Raw genomic sequence first — 12,120 nt, 5'->3', positions numbered from 1 at the left:
CAGTACTTCAGTGGATTAGATTCCCCAACTTGCCAAATTCTACTGCCTTGTTTCTGCATGGGCAGAACTGTGGTACAATGCCGCTAACAAGTGCAATACAATCCACATATCTTGAAGACTACTAGGTTGAAAGCTAGAGCTAAGATGTCATTTGGCAATTAAATCCACAGATCTCCCTTGCGGTAGCAAAAATGGAGCTGGAGATAAGGGTGGAAATCATCAGGGAGTCGAAACTATGCAAGAGAAAGAGAGAATGCAATAGAGTATAAAGCGGGAACAGAAAATAAAAAAATGAAGCTAAGGAACTGCAACATTAAAGGTGTAGGCAGAGGATAAAGAATCAGAGAAGGTGACAGAGGAAAAAGAGTTGGAAGTAGGAGAAGAACCAGGGGTGTGTCCTCCAAGTCAAGGCAGAAGAATTCCTGGTCCAATACTATATCCCAGAGAAGTCCAGTAGAACAAGAAACTGACAAGGGTCAATCAGATTTGGCAAAACTGATGGAGGAGCTAAGATCATGAGCAGAGGCAGAAGGAATAAACCTTCCATAAAAGGAGTGATGTTTCTTCTGTGGTTGGAAGGAGGACAAGGAGGACGGGTGTAGATGCAGACAAGTTTATAAAAGGGTTGGCAGAATTATTGCCTAATCACTCCTGAAACTCTATGAAATAGAAGGTAAAGGCTTTTCCCAGAGTAACCAGGGCTGGGTCTTTAATCTCTTTAGACTCACAGGTGCTGAAATAAATCAATATGATGACAGCTACTGATGTAAATGGAAGGGGCCTTCCCTAAGCTACCCACTGGCACCTACATCCAGACTCTGCCTTTTCTCTTACTTCCTGCTCCAAGCGAAGGCCAACCCTCCTACTGTCTACACAATTCTTTCTCACTCAACCACGATTCTAGCAATTCTCTCTCTCCTAGGTAGTTCACATTAGCATAGAAAACATGCTGTTATTTCTTCTATTAAAACAAAAATCAGGGCGCCTGGGTGGCTCAGTTGGTTAAGCGACTGCCTTCGGCTCAGGTCATGATCCTGGAGTCCCGGGATCGAGTCCCGCATCGGGCTCCCTGCTTGGCAGGGAGTCTGCTTCTCCCTCTGACCCTCTTCCCTCTCATGCTCTCTCTCTCTCTCTCTCTCAAATAAATAAATAAAATCTTTAAAAAAAGAAAAAAAACAAAAATCAAACCCAATTTGATCCTACTTCCCCTCTAGTTACTCCCCATCTCTCTCCATCCCCTTATAGCAAAACTTCTCAAGAGTTGTCTGTTCTTGTCTCTTATTTTTCTCCTGTTCCATGTCAAACTCACTCCAATCAGACCTTCACTCCCACTGCTCAATTCAAACTGCTCTCATTAAGGTCACTCATTACCTCCGCATTCCTATATCTCATGGTCAGTTCTCAGTGCTCATCTTATCCGAACTACGTATCAGCCTCTGTCACAGCTGATCTGAAGACACATTCTTTGTGTGGCTTGTTGGACACAGTAGGGTCCTTCTCCCTCACTATGCACTCCTCCTTGGTCTCCTTTGCTGGTTGCTCCTCTCCTCTCTACCCTCTTAAGGTGAGTGTCCCCCTCCCCAGACTTCCTCTCCTCCTCTGTTGACTTGCATTTTTATAGCTACCAAGTCCGCTATTTGTACTTCTGGGATACCCTGCTAGGCTGTTAGCAGTTACTTTGCAAAGCGTGCTTCTCACTTCCTCCCTTTTTACAAAAAAAAAACAACAGTCCAGGTGAAGGTCTAAGGGTGGCTCGGTGCACTGTTCTTTGGTGTGGGCCCCCACCCAGAAATCCTCATAGCTTCTCTCCAGCTTCTAGTTCCAGGGGAGATGGACCTGCTGGAAGACTGACCTTCACATGAGTAGGAGTGCTACTCCTACTCAAGGTAAGAAATATCTTGATTATATAAGGCCTCTCCTTCAAAAGTCACTAGTATGCCCATGCATGCATTATTTTCCTATTTTTATCCTCTGAGAGTATTGTGATTTTGGAGATAAGATCTAATAAAAAAATAATGAGGCCTCTTTCTCTATCAGAATTCTTTTTTAGCACCTACAGTTAATTACCAAGGCCCAGAAGTAAAAACTGCTATATTATCTAAGTGAGGAAATTAATAAAAAGTCATAGTTAAGACGCCTTTAAGTGGGAGCTATTTAAGAAGCATTAGATAAGATCTCGTAGCTTTTATGAGACTACCTAGTCAAGTGTGCTTCAAATTCTTATATCATTATTTCTTAATCCACACAACAGCTGAACACCCACATTGCTATTATGAAGTACACTCAGATTCTGTACTTACCTTGTATTTTGAAGTATCCCAGTTGTGGACTACGCGTGCGGGGATGAGAAAACTGTCGTCCACATGGCAGCTGCTGCAGTAATACCACCCACTGTAATTGCACACCTTGGCTTTCCCACTGGAAAGGCCTATGGATCGCTGGCATCCTGTCCAAGGCAAAAGGACAAGTCTATGATTAGTGTTGTACTTTTAACACCACAGAACAAGGTTACACAACCCTCAAACAAAAGTCCGCAACAGGAAAAAAAAAAAAACCTTCAGAGAATACATGTATATAGGTCCTCTCTTCCTAGCCTGAGAGCCTCCACCCCTCACCTCCTCAGGGCTGCCATAGCCGGCACCTGACTGGTTCCGTTTCTGGTCTCTTCTGTGTCTTCTGCATACAGCTGTCAGAGATCAGCCTCTCTACAACCCCACTACTGGCACATCACTTCTTCCTCATTAAACCCTTACTTCCACCACCAGACATTTTGCTGGGGACTTCTCATAAAGGAGCTTATTTAACAAGTACAACATCTCTGTGAGATGGTTTTAGCCAAGTTAAGAATTTTGTCTGAAGTCACCAAGCCAGTAAGAGGTGGAGTTTGGATTTGGTTCTAAGCTTGTCTGAGTTTAAAGATTCCAAAAACTGATATGTGGCCTTCCTGTACTTACATAGTCAATGAAAGAAATTTGTCCCCCAATTGGCCCCATATCACCTTTCCAACTACCTACTCCTACTACTCTCCAATGGGAATATAACCTCTTTATTGCAATCAGAGAACTCTCCTCGCTATTCCCCAAATAGTGTGCTCACTCCATCCTCCACACATTGGCGTATATTGCTTCTCCGTACACAACACCCTCTTCTCTGATCTCCACGTTGCCAAATCCTGCCCATTACTCAAGACCAGTGGCTGCCTGCAAATCACTGCTAAGGCCCTTTTCATGTCCGAGGAAATCCATGATTCTGTGAGCACTGTTTTGGGACTCTCAGCGGAACTGGTAATAGTCTCGGCCCTGTCACAAAGAAGCCATGCCTTTTCTTTAGGTAGGAGGAACTACCTTCTCTTGGTGAGTACAGAAATTCTATCTTAACCCAAAGGACAAAATCCTGGCAGCCCAGAACAGGTAATCATGATTATACAAACAGCAACATTATCCTGGCATTTCTAATCTACTGCTTTCATTTCAGAAATCCATTTCTGGATTCATGGCTGGACCAAGAACCGCACTGGTCAAAGAAATCTCACATTAAGCCTATTTCACGATAAGGGCATAAAACGAATTAATCATCACCATCATCATCAGCCTCATCACCACTACCATCAGGGTTGCACCTCATTGCCATTAAAGGAGCTCCCAACAGTTTATTTAACAAACTGCTAACCCAAGAAAAAACTGATTCACATGAACTCCATGAATGAAAATATCACAAAACCCAAAGGACTTTCGTTTTCATCACAAATAAAATGGTATCGGTAATCAAGCAGTTTCACAGTGCATTCTCCAGGAAGAGAATTAGATCCTATTGCTTTAAAGACAAGAGGTACTAAAAGACAGTGAGTGCGTGCATCAGTATTATGCTTCAAAAGCTGCATACCGTTCCTTCCTAGAATGGTTATTTCTTTACTACTGAGTAGCAGCAAAATCAGAACAAGCTCCTGTTTTTCAGATGGGCTGAGCAAGGAGATGTGTGCGACAGATACAGACGAAGTGAACACACAAGTGGCTGCGGCTGCAGAGAGGAGGTGCCATTGCAATGCCCGGGCTCTGGGCACTGGAATGCTCTTTGCGGCACTCACGGACCGCACTATTGCTCATCTGGCATTTGGCACATACTTCCTGAAACTACTGTGCCTTTTTATGTGCTTGTCCAGCAAGAACCACACTATAAACTCCTCAGAGCAGTTTCTTATCCTCGGTACTTAACACAGAGCTTTACATACAGCAGACCATCAGTAACTGCTTATGCAGAAAGGATGATAAACTGAATATTACCTGACACACATACACCTGCATTTAAAGAGATTTTAATTTCTCAGAGCTCTTCTAGAACTGATTCCCCCTAACCTGGTCACCTGCCTCTTAAAACAGCATTTTTTTGTTAACAACCCTGTGAAAAATATGTTGTCCATTCTAAGAATTATACATCGTTCATGTGTTCATACATGGACTGTGGAGCAGAATTCAGTGGAACTTGACACATCCTAGACACTGGTATATTGCTGTTTCCAAAAATTCGCTGATGGTCAAATTGACTTAACACTGAAATGACAATGAATGAAACTCAATCTTTCCTAATGATTTAGAAAGTGATCATGGTCCTGCAGGAATTCCAGATCATCACTATAGTTTAAACTCTCATCACAGAACACAGCAAAAATAAATTTGGGTCACTTTAGTTTTTTGGTTTTTTGAAGTTTAGATGTAACTAACATTAATAAGCATTTGCTGGATATTTATATATGCTTTAGTAGGTACTACTGGGTTTATCAGTCTATACTTTTTTTAATGACTTTATTATAATTTTTTAGATGCAATGTACATAAGCAATATTAAAATACACAAATATGCATTTTAAGAAAGTACATGGTCTAAAAACGTGTACATCAATACAGGTCCAAAGCCTAACATGCTGGGGGTTCAACTACATGAGCTAACTAAATGAGCTAAGCATTCACACCACTGCGCACTAGTCTCGAGGCTCATCAAAGACAGAAGGGCTGAGAGAGAGTGGCTAGGGCTCACTCAGGTTTTAGGTTAGACAGAAGCAACAGCACATAAACCCCTAGTTCCTGGGTGTCTTTACCTTCATACCTTATTTAGAACTATGCTCTCCTACTTTCCGTGCTGAAATCACCCCTAATGACCCAGAAGTAGGTCTGAACCTATCTGCGTGCTTAGGACTGTTTGGGATACATGGTGTACGGACAAGCACAAGTCCAGAATTAGAAAGCCCATTTTTGCCTAGGACAGACTGTGAACTTGACTCATCAAACTCTCTAGCCCTGCTTTCTTCACTGCAAATAAAGGGGCCAGCCTAAATCAGCGGTTTGCCAAATTCAGTCAGTGTCAGAATTTGACATGTTTGTTGATCTTTGAGATGTTTGTGAAAAATGCAGACCCCGTCCCCACCCCAACTCCCACCCGTAAGACTTTGAGTCTGTAGATCTGGATTAGGGCCCAGGAACCTCTATTTCCCCCCAACCAGCCAACTACCACCAGAGACCTTGGTGGGGAAAAGCTAAGAATGGCTCCCTGGTTTCTAGGTGGCTGCAAAGGTCCCTCCAAGCTTTAAAATTCCAATTCTATTCAAGTGCAGAGGGTGTGCAGACCCTCAAATGAAAAGCTCGTAATGTGTCACATAGTATACTCTCTAGGCTTCCAAAACCATCATTTCAGGTTCTTAGTCAATTTCTCCAAATCTGCTACGTAGAAACAACCTGAGTTCATTTTACCAATATTTTCCCACAGCATTCAGTCTCTCCACTGAGAAGCATCTTACTTGGTTTAGAATTAAAACTTTTAATCTCCAAATCCAAAGTAGTATTTGTTACTGAAAGAACAAAGGATGGTCAAAAAAGATCAGAGGCTAGTGGCCTAATACAGATTCATTTTCTAAAAAATACCACTTACCATTTACTTGAAGAAGGAAACACATATTTTTCAATTAACTGTAAGATTTCCTTCTTTAATATCATACTAGCAAATTATAGACTAAAAATGTCTGAATCAATTTCCCCTAAAGATATATGACCTGGATTTTACTTTATCATTGTGATGTTTTCAACAGGGCAAAAAATGTGTTTTCTTATTAACAACTACTAGAAAAACACATTTTTTGAAGGGCGCCAAAGCTGGACTCTGACAAGAGACATTATAGGGAGAAAAACAGATCTGCAAAGCAGAGACAAAAAATAATTAATTGAAATAACTAATTAGAGCTTATTTACATATTATATTTTTATGTGCTTTCAAACAGACTTTTGAATAATGCTTCCAAATTAAGGGGTATTTATAGTAGGGAACCCTCCACATATTGGATCAAAGCAAATACATTCTTCCCAGTCTCTTTTTGAAACTTTTCAGAGGGTGTTCAATTCATAGGAACAAAAAACTATCTCACAAGAGAACTCACTGGCCTTTTTTTTTTTATTGCTTCCCACCCCACTTCAAATCTTTAATGAACACATGCTCTGAAGAGCTTAGCTTCCCCTCTGGTACTCTTTTGGAAACAAATGTTACCATTTAACTGAAATCCTATTTGCTGCATGTACAGTCCATTTCCCAAATGGCCTTTCACTAAAGAGGACCAAAAGAATCTGTTGCCAGGGCTTGAAGCAGAAATTTTGGCATAATTCTCCACAAAGGCACAATCTTTCTTCTTACAAGTGCACCTAGTTAGCTCAATTGGCTGCAATGTGGTGTTACTGAAGCCGAGATCTTGAGGAGAAGCCAATCACCTTCTCACTACTTCATGGCTACCAAATCGGCCCTCCTTCCCCTGACCAGCAGCTGGAAAATTCACGGGCATAAAAAAAAAGTGAGGTGGACTGTGGCTAGATCCAGGTGAATCTCCCTGAGGAAAGAACTCACACAATGCTTTCTAAGTGTGGTCAGCCACACTACCTCCTTGACCTAATTTGGTAAAGTAAATTTGGTATTTTGTATTTGGAAGGTAGAAATGCTCTAAGAAAAAAAAAAGGCAAATAAAAAAAAGAAGAGAAGGGGTCTTTATACAAAAGGGACGAACAGAGGTAAGAGTGAGAGGATACCTTTTTATTTTCTCTGTTAAAAGAGAAAAATAAAACTGGCACGGTGGAGGGAGACGTGCCCATAGGAAGGGCAAAAGGACGGCCCTTGCCCCCTCACCCCTTCGGTCCAGTGCCCTGGTGTGGGACAATGACCTGTGCTAAGCACTTTGTAAAGTGGGGCTTAAAGGCCTGGACTTTTTTTTTTTTTCAAAGATTTTATTTATTTATTTGAGAGAAAGAATGAGAGAGAGAGAGCACACGAGAGGGGAGAGGGTCAGAGGGAGAAGCAGACTCCCTGCTGAGCAGGGAGCCCGATGCGGGACTCGATCCCGGGACTCCAGGATCATGACCTGAGCCGAAGGCAGTGGCTTAACCAACTGAGCCACCCAGGCGCCCAAAGGCCTGGACTTTTATCCGAAGCTCTACAGACCAGATTTTCCAAAATGAAGGAAAACAGAAATGGGGGAGGGTGGTTTCAATGACTTGCTATTTTATAAGAATCAGCAGGAAAAAGGTCATACAGAACTCCGCTTTCCTAGCTTACAGTCTATAACCATTGACTGCTGATTGAAAATACAGATAGCACCCGGCAATCCCATGCATCTGTCTCTTGCTTCAACAGTGTTTGCATGAAACAGACCTGGGGACCCTCTTCCAACCTCCAACCAACCCCCAACCTCCTTCCCAGTTGCAACCTCTAAGACCATCTTTTCTTGGCCATCCTCTGCCTCTGGGACCAGCTAACACTGTTTTTTGTGGTTAGCTCCTTACTGCCCACCAACCTTGAGCTCCTAGATTCAACAGAATTATTCCACCAAAGTGGAGGCTGCTGTCAACTGCTGGGATGACCTAACATCTGCAGGCTTTCTACACCTACCTCTCTCTGGGCTTCTATTTTTTGCTGCAACGCTGTGGCTCTGGAAGGCATGGGCCAGCTCTTCTGCCAGGTGACCCAGGGGAAGCATGAGGGTGCCCAGTGTCTCTTGAAGATGCAAAACCAGGGCAGAGGCTGCATCCTCTTCCAGAACATGCAAATGCCCTCCCAAGATGGTGAGGGAAAGCCTTGTATGCATGGAAGCTGCCATGGCCCTGAAGAAGAACTGAACCGGGCCCTTTAGGATTGGCATGCCCCAGGTTCTGCCCACACAGACCTCCATCTCTGTGACTTCCTGGAAAGCCACTTCCTAGATGAGGAGGTGAAACTCATCAAGAAGATGGCGACCACCTGACTAACTTCCGCAGGCTGGGCTAGACTAGTATCTCCTGTGAAGGCTCACCCTCAAGCAGGACTAGGAGCCTCTGGAGCCCAGTGGACTTTGAGGGGTTCCTCTATATTCCCCCAGGTGTCAGGGCATCTCCTCCCTGCAGCCACTAAGCAGTTTTTTTAACACCCTGAAGCCCTCTCCCCAGCTGTGGACCAAACAGAAACAATAATGTTTTTACAGAAAAAACAAAACAAAACAAAATATAAAGCCTGTCTATGCTGGATAAATGCTATAATATTTGTTTAATCTTCATAGAATGTTATTAAGATTATAAATCATATTACCAAGTAGATTCCAACTCAAGTTGAGAGGTGTCAAGATTCATTGGTTTTCAGGTAAACAATGATTGAGAGACTAAAGTCAATATTTAGTCAAAATTTATCTTGAAAGGCAATAAATCTTGATTTTTGCCAAGGCAAGTAAGTAAATATGTGCACTGTTCTAGAGATTCTGACTGCTTTTCTGTCTACTAAATAGCTACATTCAGTTAAAAGTATCCATGACACAGATTCTCACTTCCAAAGACATGGTTTGGAAGATGTTGATGGTAAGGTGTTTCAGTACCAGTATTATGGTAATGTAAGGTCAGAGAAGGTTAACAATGAAATGTTATTTCACCATCTAGTATATTTAAATCACTCTAAACTTGGTATTTTTTTCACACTTGTTTTCTTCTTAATAGTCTATGACTAAATTTTCTCATTAACTTCTGTGCCTGTCTGCTCTTTACCCAAAGACTCTCAAGAAAACAGTATGCAATTTTAAATGGGAGTAATAAATAGATAGGTAAATGGATAAACAAATACTTACACAGTGCTTACTATATGCCTGGCACGGTTATAAGTACTTTACATACACACACATTTATTTAATACTCATCAATTCTATAAGGTAGGTATTATCCCCATTTTACAGATGAAGAAACTGAGGCAGAGGGTGATAAAGTAATTCTGTCCATGGTTGTACAGTTAGAAAGAAGACAGAGCTTAATAGAAGTAGCTGATGTGGCACTTGATGAGAAACACTAATATATATATATATATAGATTATCTATCTATCTATCTATCTATCTATCTATATATGAATTTCCACGTAGCTATCTCCTTGTGGAAAGTATTTAAAAAATGGTCTCTCTGTGTATGGCAATACGATAAGCACAGGAAAATAGAAATCAATTATACCAAAGAGCATAAGTTACTTTGTCACTGAATTAGCCTGGGACCTCAGAGCATTAGCATCACCCTGAATATGAAGGGTGAGGGGTACAAGAGTACAAATCTGGAAGGTGGAAAGCAGAAGACAGTAAAAGATAAGCCAAGGAGGAAGCAATCACTCTAATTGTGGAGACTGGGGAAGGCTGTGTAGGCACAGGTCATTTGAACTGGGCCTTGAAAAAGAAAAGAGATTTTGGAAGACAACAGCTCAGAAAAATAGGGGCATGTTTGGAAAACGTTGACTATTCTAGATGTCTGAGGCTCCCTGTAATGAGAGGAGTGTTAGGAAAAAGGAACTTGGAACTATAAACTGAAGCTAGAACGTAAGAATCCTGAATGCTCAGTGGGAAGAATCCTTACTAACCAATAAGATACAGGATGAGCTAGAGTTGTTTGAAGCAGAACAGGAATCTGAGCTTTGGAAAGATTAACTGACAAGCAAAACAAAAACAAAAACAAAAAATGGAAGGGGACCAGTCAATAAGTTATTGTACCAGTCTGGGCTTAAGTAGGCAGTGAGGTTGGGAGCAGAAAGGGGAAAGAGAAAGGGATACCATGGAGATGAACTGCAAACGTTTTGGTAACTGATTAACGTGGAAAGAATTGGGATTGTCAAAGATGCCCATGATGTTGTATGAGAAATCTATCAGTCAGAAGGGGCAGGTGGTTTCAGGGAGAAAATGCTGTTTGTTTGGGGGCATTAAGACCAAAAGACAAGAGTTCAAAAATTTTGAGCTACCAGATCTTCTGATTCCTATAGCTCAGTTGACTGAGATTAATTCCCCTTTACTGTACAAATCTATTTGAATTTGATTTTCTGTTATGTGACTGACAGCATCTGATGTATTTGATACTGAATAATGGCTGGTTGAGGGTTCTCTTTCTATAACCTATCATTTTTACCTAGAGCTACCCATTAAGATGCTAAGGTCTCATTATAAACCATTAGCTGGTACGAAATAATCAATATGCATTTCCGTAGAAGACATTTATTTCTTTATAAAGAAGTGTATAAAGTAGCGAGTAGAAGCCAAGTGAGGAAGAGATGACATAGCGGGTAGGCCTTATTTCTTGACAGCACAGTGGTTCTCAACCAGGGGAGAGTTCTGTCCCAAACGGGGGCATTTACAATATCTGGAGACATTTTTGGTTGTCATAAAAGGGTGAGGGGGGTAGCTACTGTCATCTAGTGGATAGAGGCCAGGGATGTTGTTAAACATCCCTCACCGCACAGGACGGCCCCCACAACAAAGAATTATCTGGCCCCAAATGTCAGGCTTGCCACTGTTGAGAAACCCTGTGACAGCACAAAGAGGGCAAAATAAGAGGTCTGAGTATGGACGCTACTTAATCACTTTTCTCTGCAAGTGACAGATACATGGTCTATCATGGGAAGGAGGAAAGCCCTCCCGCCAGCTCTACTTTCTTAGCTAAAAGAAATGATTCATGCCACTATGTTAGTTTAGAGAGGCACCATCGAAGAGAGGTCTTATCCACACTGTACCACCATCTCCTAGATTACTGGCCAGTAACGTCGGCTCTTTTCTTCATGAAGTAATCCTTCTGGTGAAACACTTGCGACCAATAACTCTTATTTGGAAAACTGCAGAAAGGGAAAGGGCTGAGCTAACCTGATTATTTTAAACATGAAAGCGGCCGGCGGTGGGAATATTGTCCCTCTGTCACAGTCTACCTCCTGCTGCCAGTTGCCTCTTAAGCACGGGAGTAGCAGTATCCCCCATATTGTACCCCTGCAGCCCCAGAAAGGGAAGGCAGGTCAGCCTCACCATCCTTGTAACAAGGCACATGCTGGGCTGGGCTGCTTGGAACTTACACACTGAAAGCATTGGAGGAAGCTGTCTTATTAAATCAATGGTCTTGGGCGCCTGGGTGGCTCAGTCGGTTAAGCATCTGCCTTAGGCTCAGGTCATGATCCCAGGGTCTGGAGATAAAGTCCCGCATCAGACTCCTCGCTCAGCGGGGAGTCTGCTTCTCCTTCTCCCTTTGCCCTCCCCCCACCCCACTCATGCTCTTTCTTGCAAATAAACAAAATCTTAAAAAAAAAAATCAACGGTTTTACTGGAATGTTCCTCTGAATGAGTGCCACGCCATATGAGAGAAGCCTGAGACAAAAGGAAAATTCAGTCATACTGATCCTATCTCTAAAATTTTATATTTTGTTCATCATGGATTTTTTGGCTTTTAAATAATATTACATTAAAAATATTATTTATCTCAATTACTGAGTGGTTAGGGGGGGCATCCTTTTAAGTTGTATGCCCAAAGCAATTGCCTCACGCCCCCTACCCTAGTCTCCAGCCCTGTACTGAACCCTTTTTTTCCTCACAGAGTCTGCTGTGTACCCCAATGATGTTCTTTCTGCAGTGATTCTCCCTGATATTTAACATTATATTAAACCACCACTAACTCTCTTTTTGTGAGACAGCACTTTATAAAGAAGTGAGGAAAACCTGAGTGAGGAAGAGAAGACATGGTTGGGTAGGCCTTGTTTTCTTCACTGCACAGTGGTTCCACCTTTATTTCGGTGGCTTTGGAAGGTCAAAAACCTCTTGCTGGCTTAGAAGTTCAGATTATCTTTATGGTT

At 42.1% G+C, this 12,120-nt stretch overlaps 1 protein-coding gene across 8 annotated transcripts in view; it reads right to left on the bottom strand.

Moving 5' to 3' along the window:
• The window catches only part of PLEKHM3 (pleckstrin homology domain containing M3), a 179,034-nt gene that overhangs the window by 110,929 nt on the left and 55,985 nt on the right, over positions 1-12,120 (bottom strand). For all 8 annotated transcript variants that reach the window (XR_003610656.2, XR_015767849.1, XM_028112119.2 and 5 more), the window contains exon 4: positions 2,301-2,446. Coding sequence is in view for 6 of the 8 variants with exons in the window: in XM_028112119.2 (XP_027967920.1) it covers positions 2,301-2,446 (146 nt within the window). In the remaining 2 variants the exon portion in view is untranslated. The remainder of the gene's footprint in view (positions 1-2,300; positions 2,447-12,120) is intronic.

This window comes from Eumetopias jubatus, unplaced genomic scaffold (assembly GCF_037043125.1).
Source record: "Eumetopias jubatus isolate StellerSeaLion01/CBP00866 unplaced genomic scaffold, mEumJub1_p1.0 scaffold_3, whole genome shotgun sequence".
NCBI classification, from domain to species: Eukaryota; Metazoa; Chordata; class Mammalia; order Carnivora; family Otariidae; genus Eumetopias; species Eumetopias jubatus.
The sequence above is the reverse complement of the archived record's forward strand: the minus strand, read 5'-3'. Positions and strand labels throughout refer to the sequence as shown.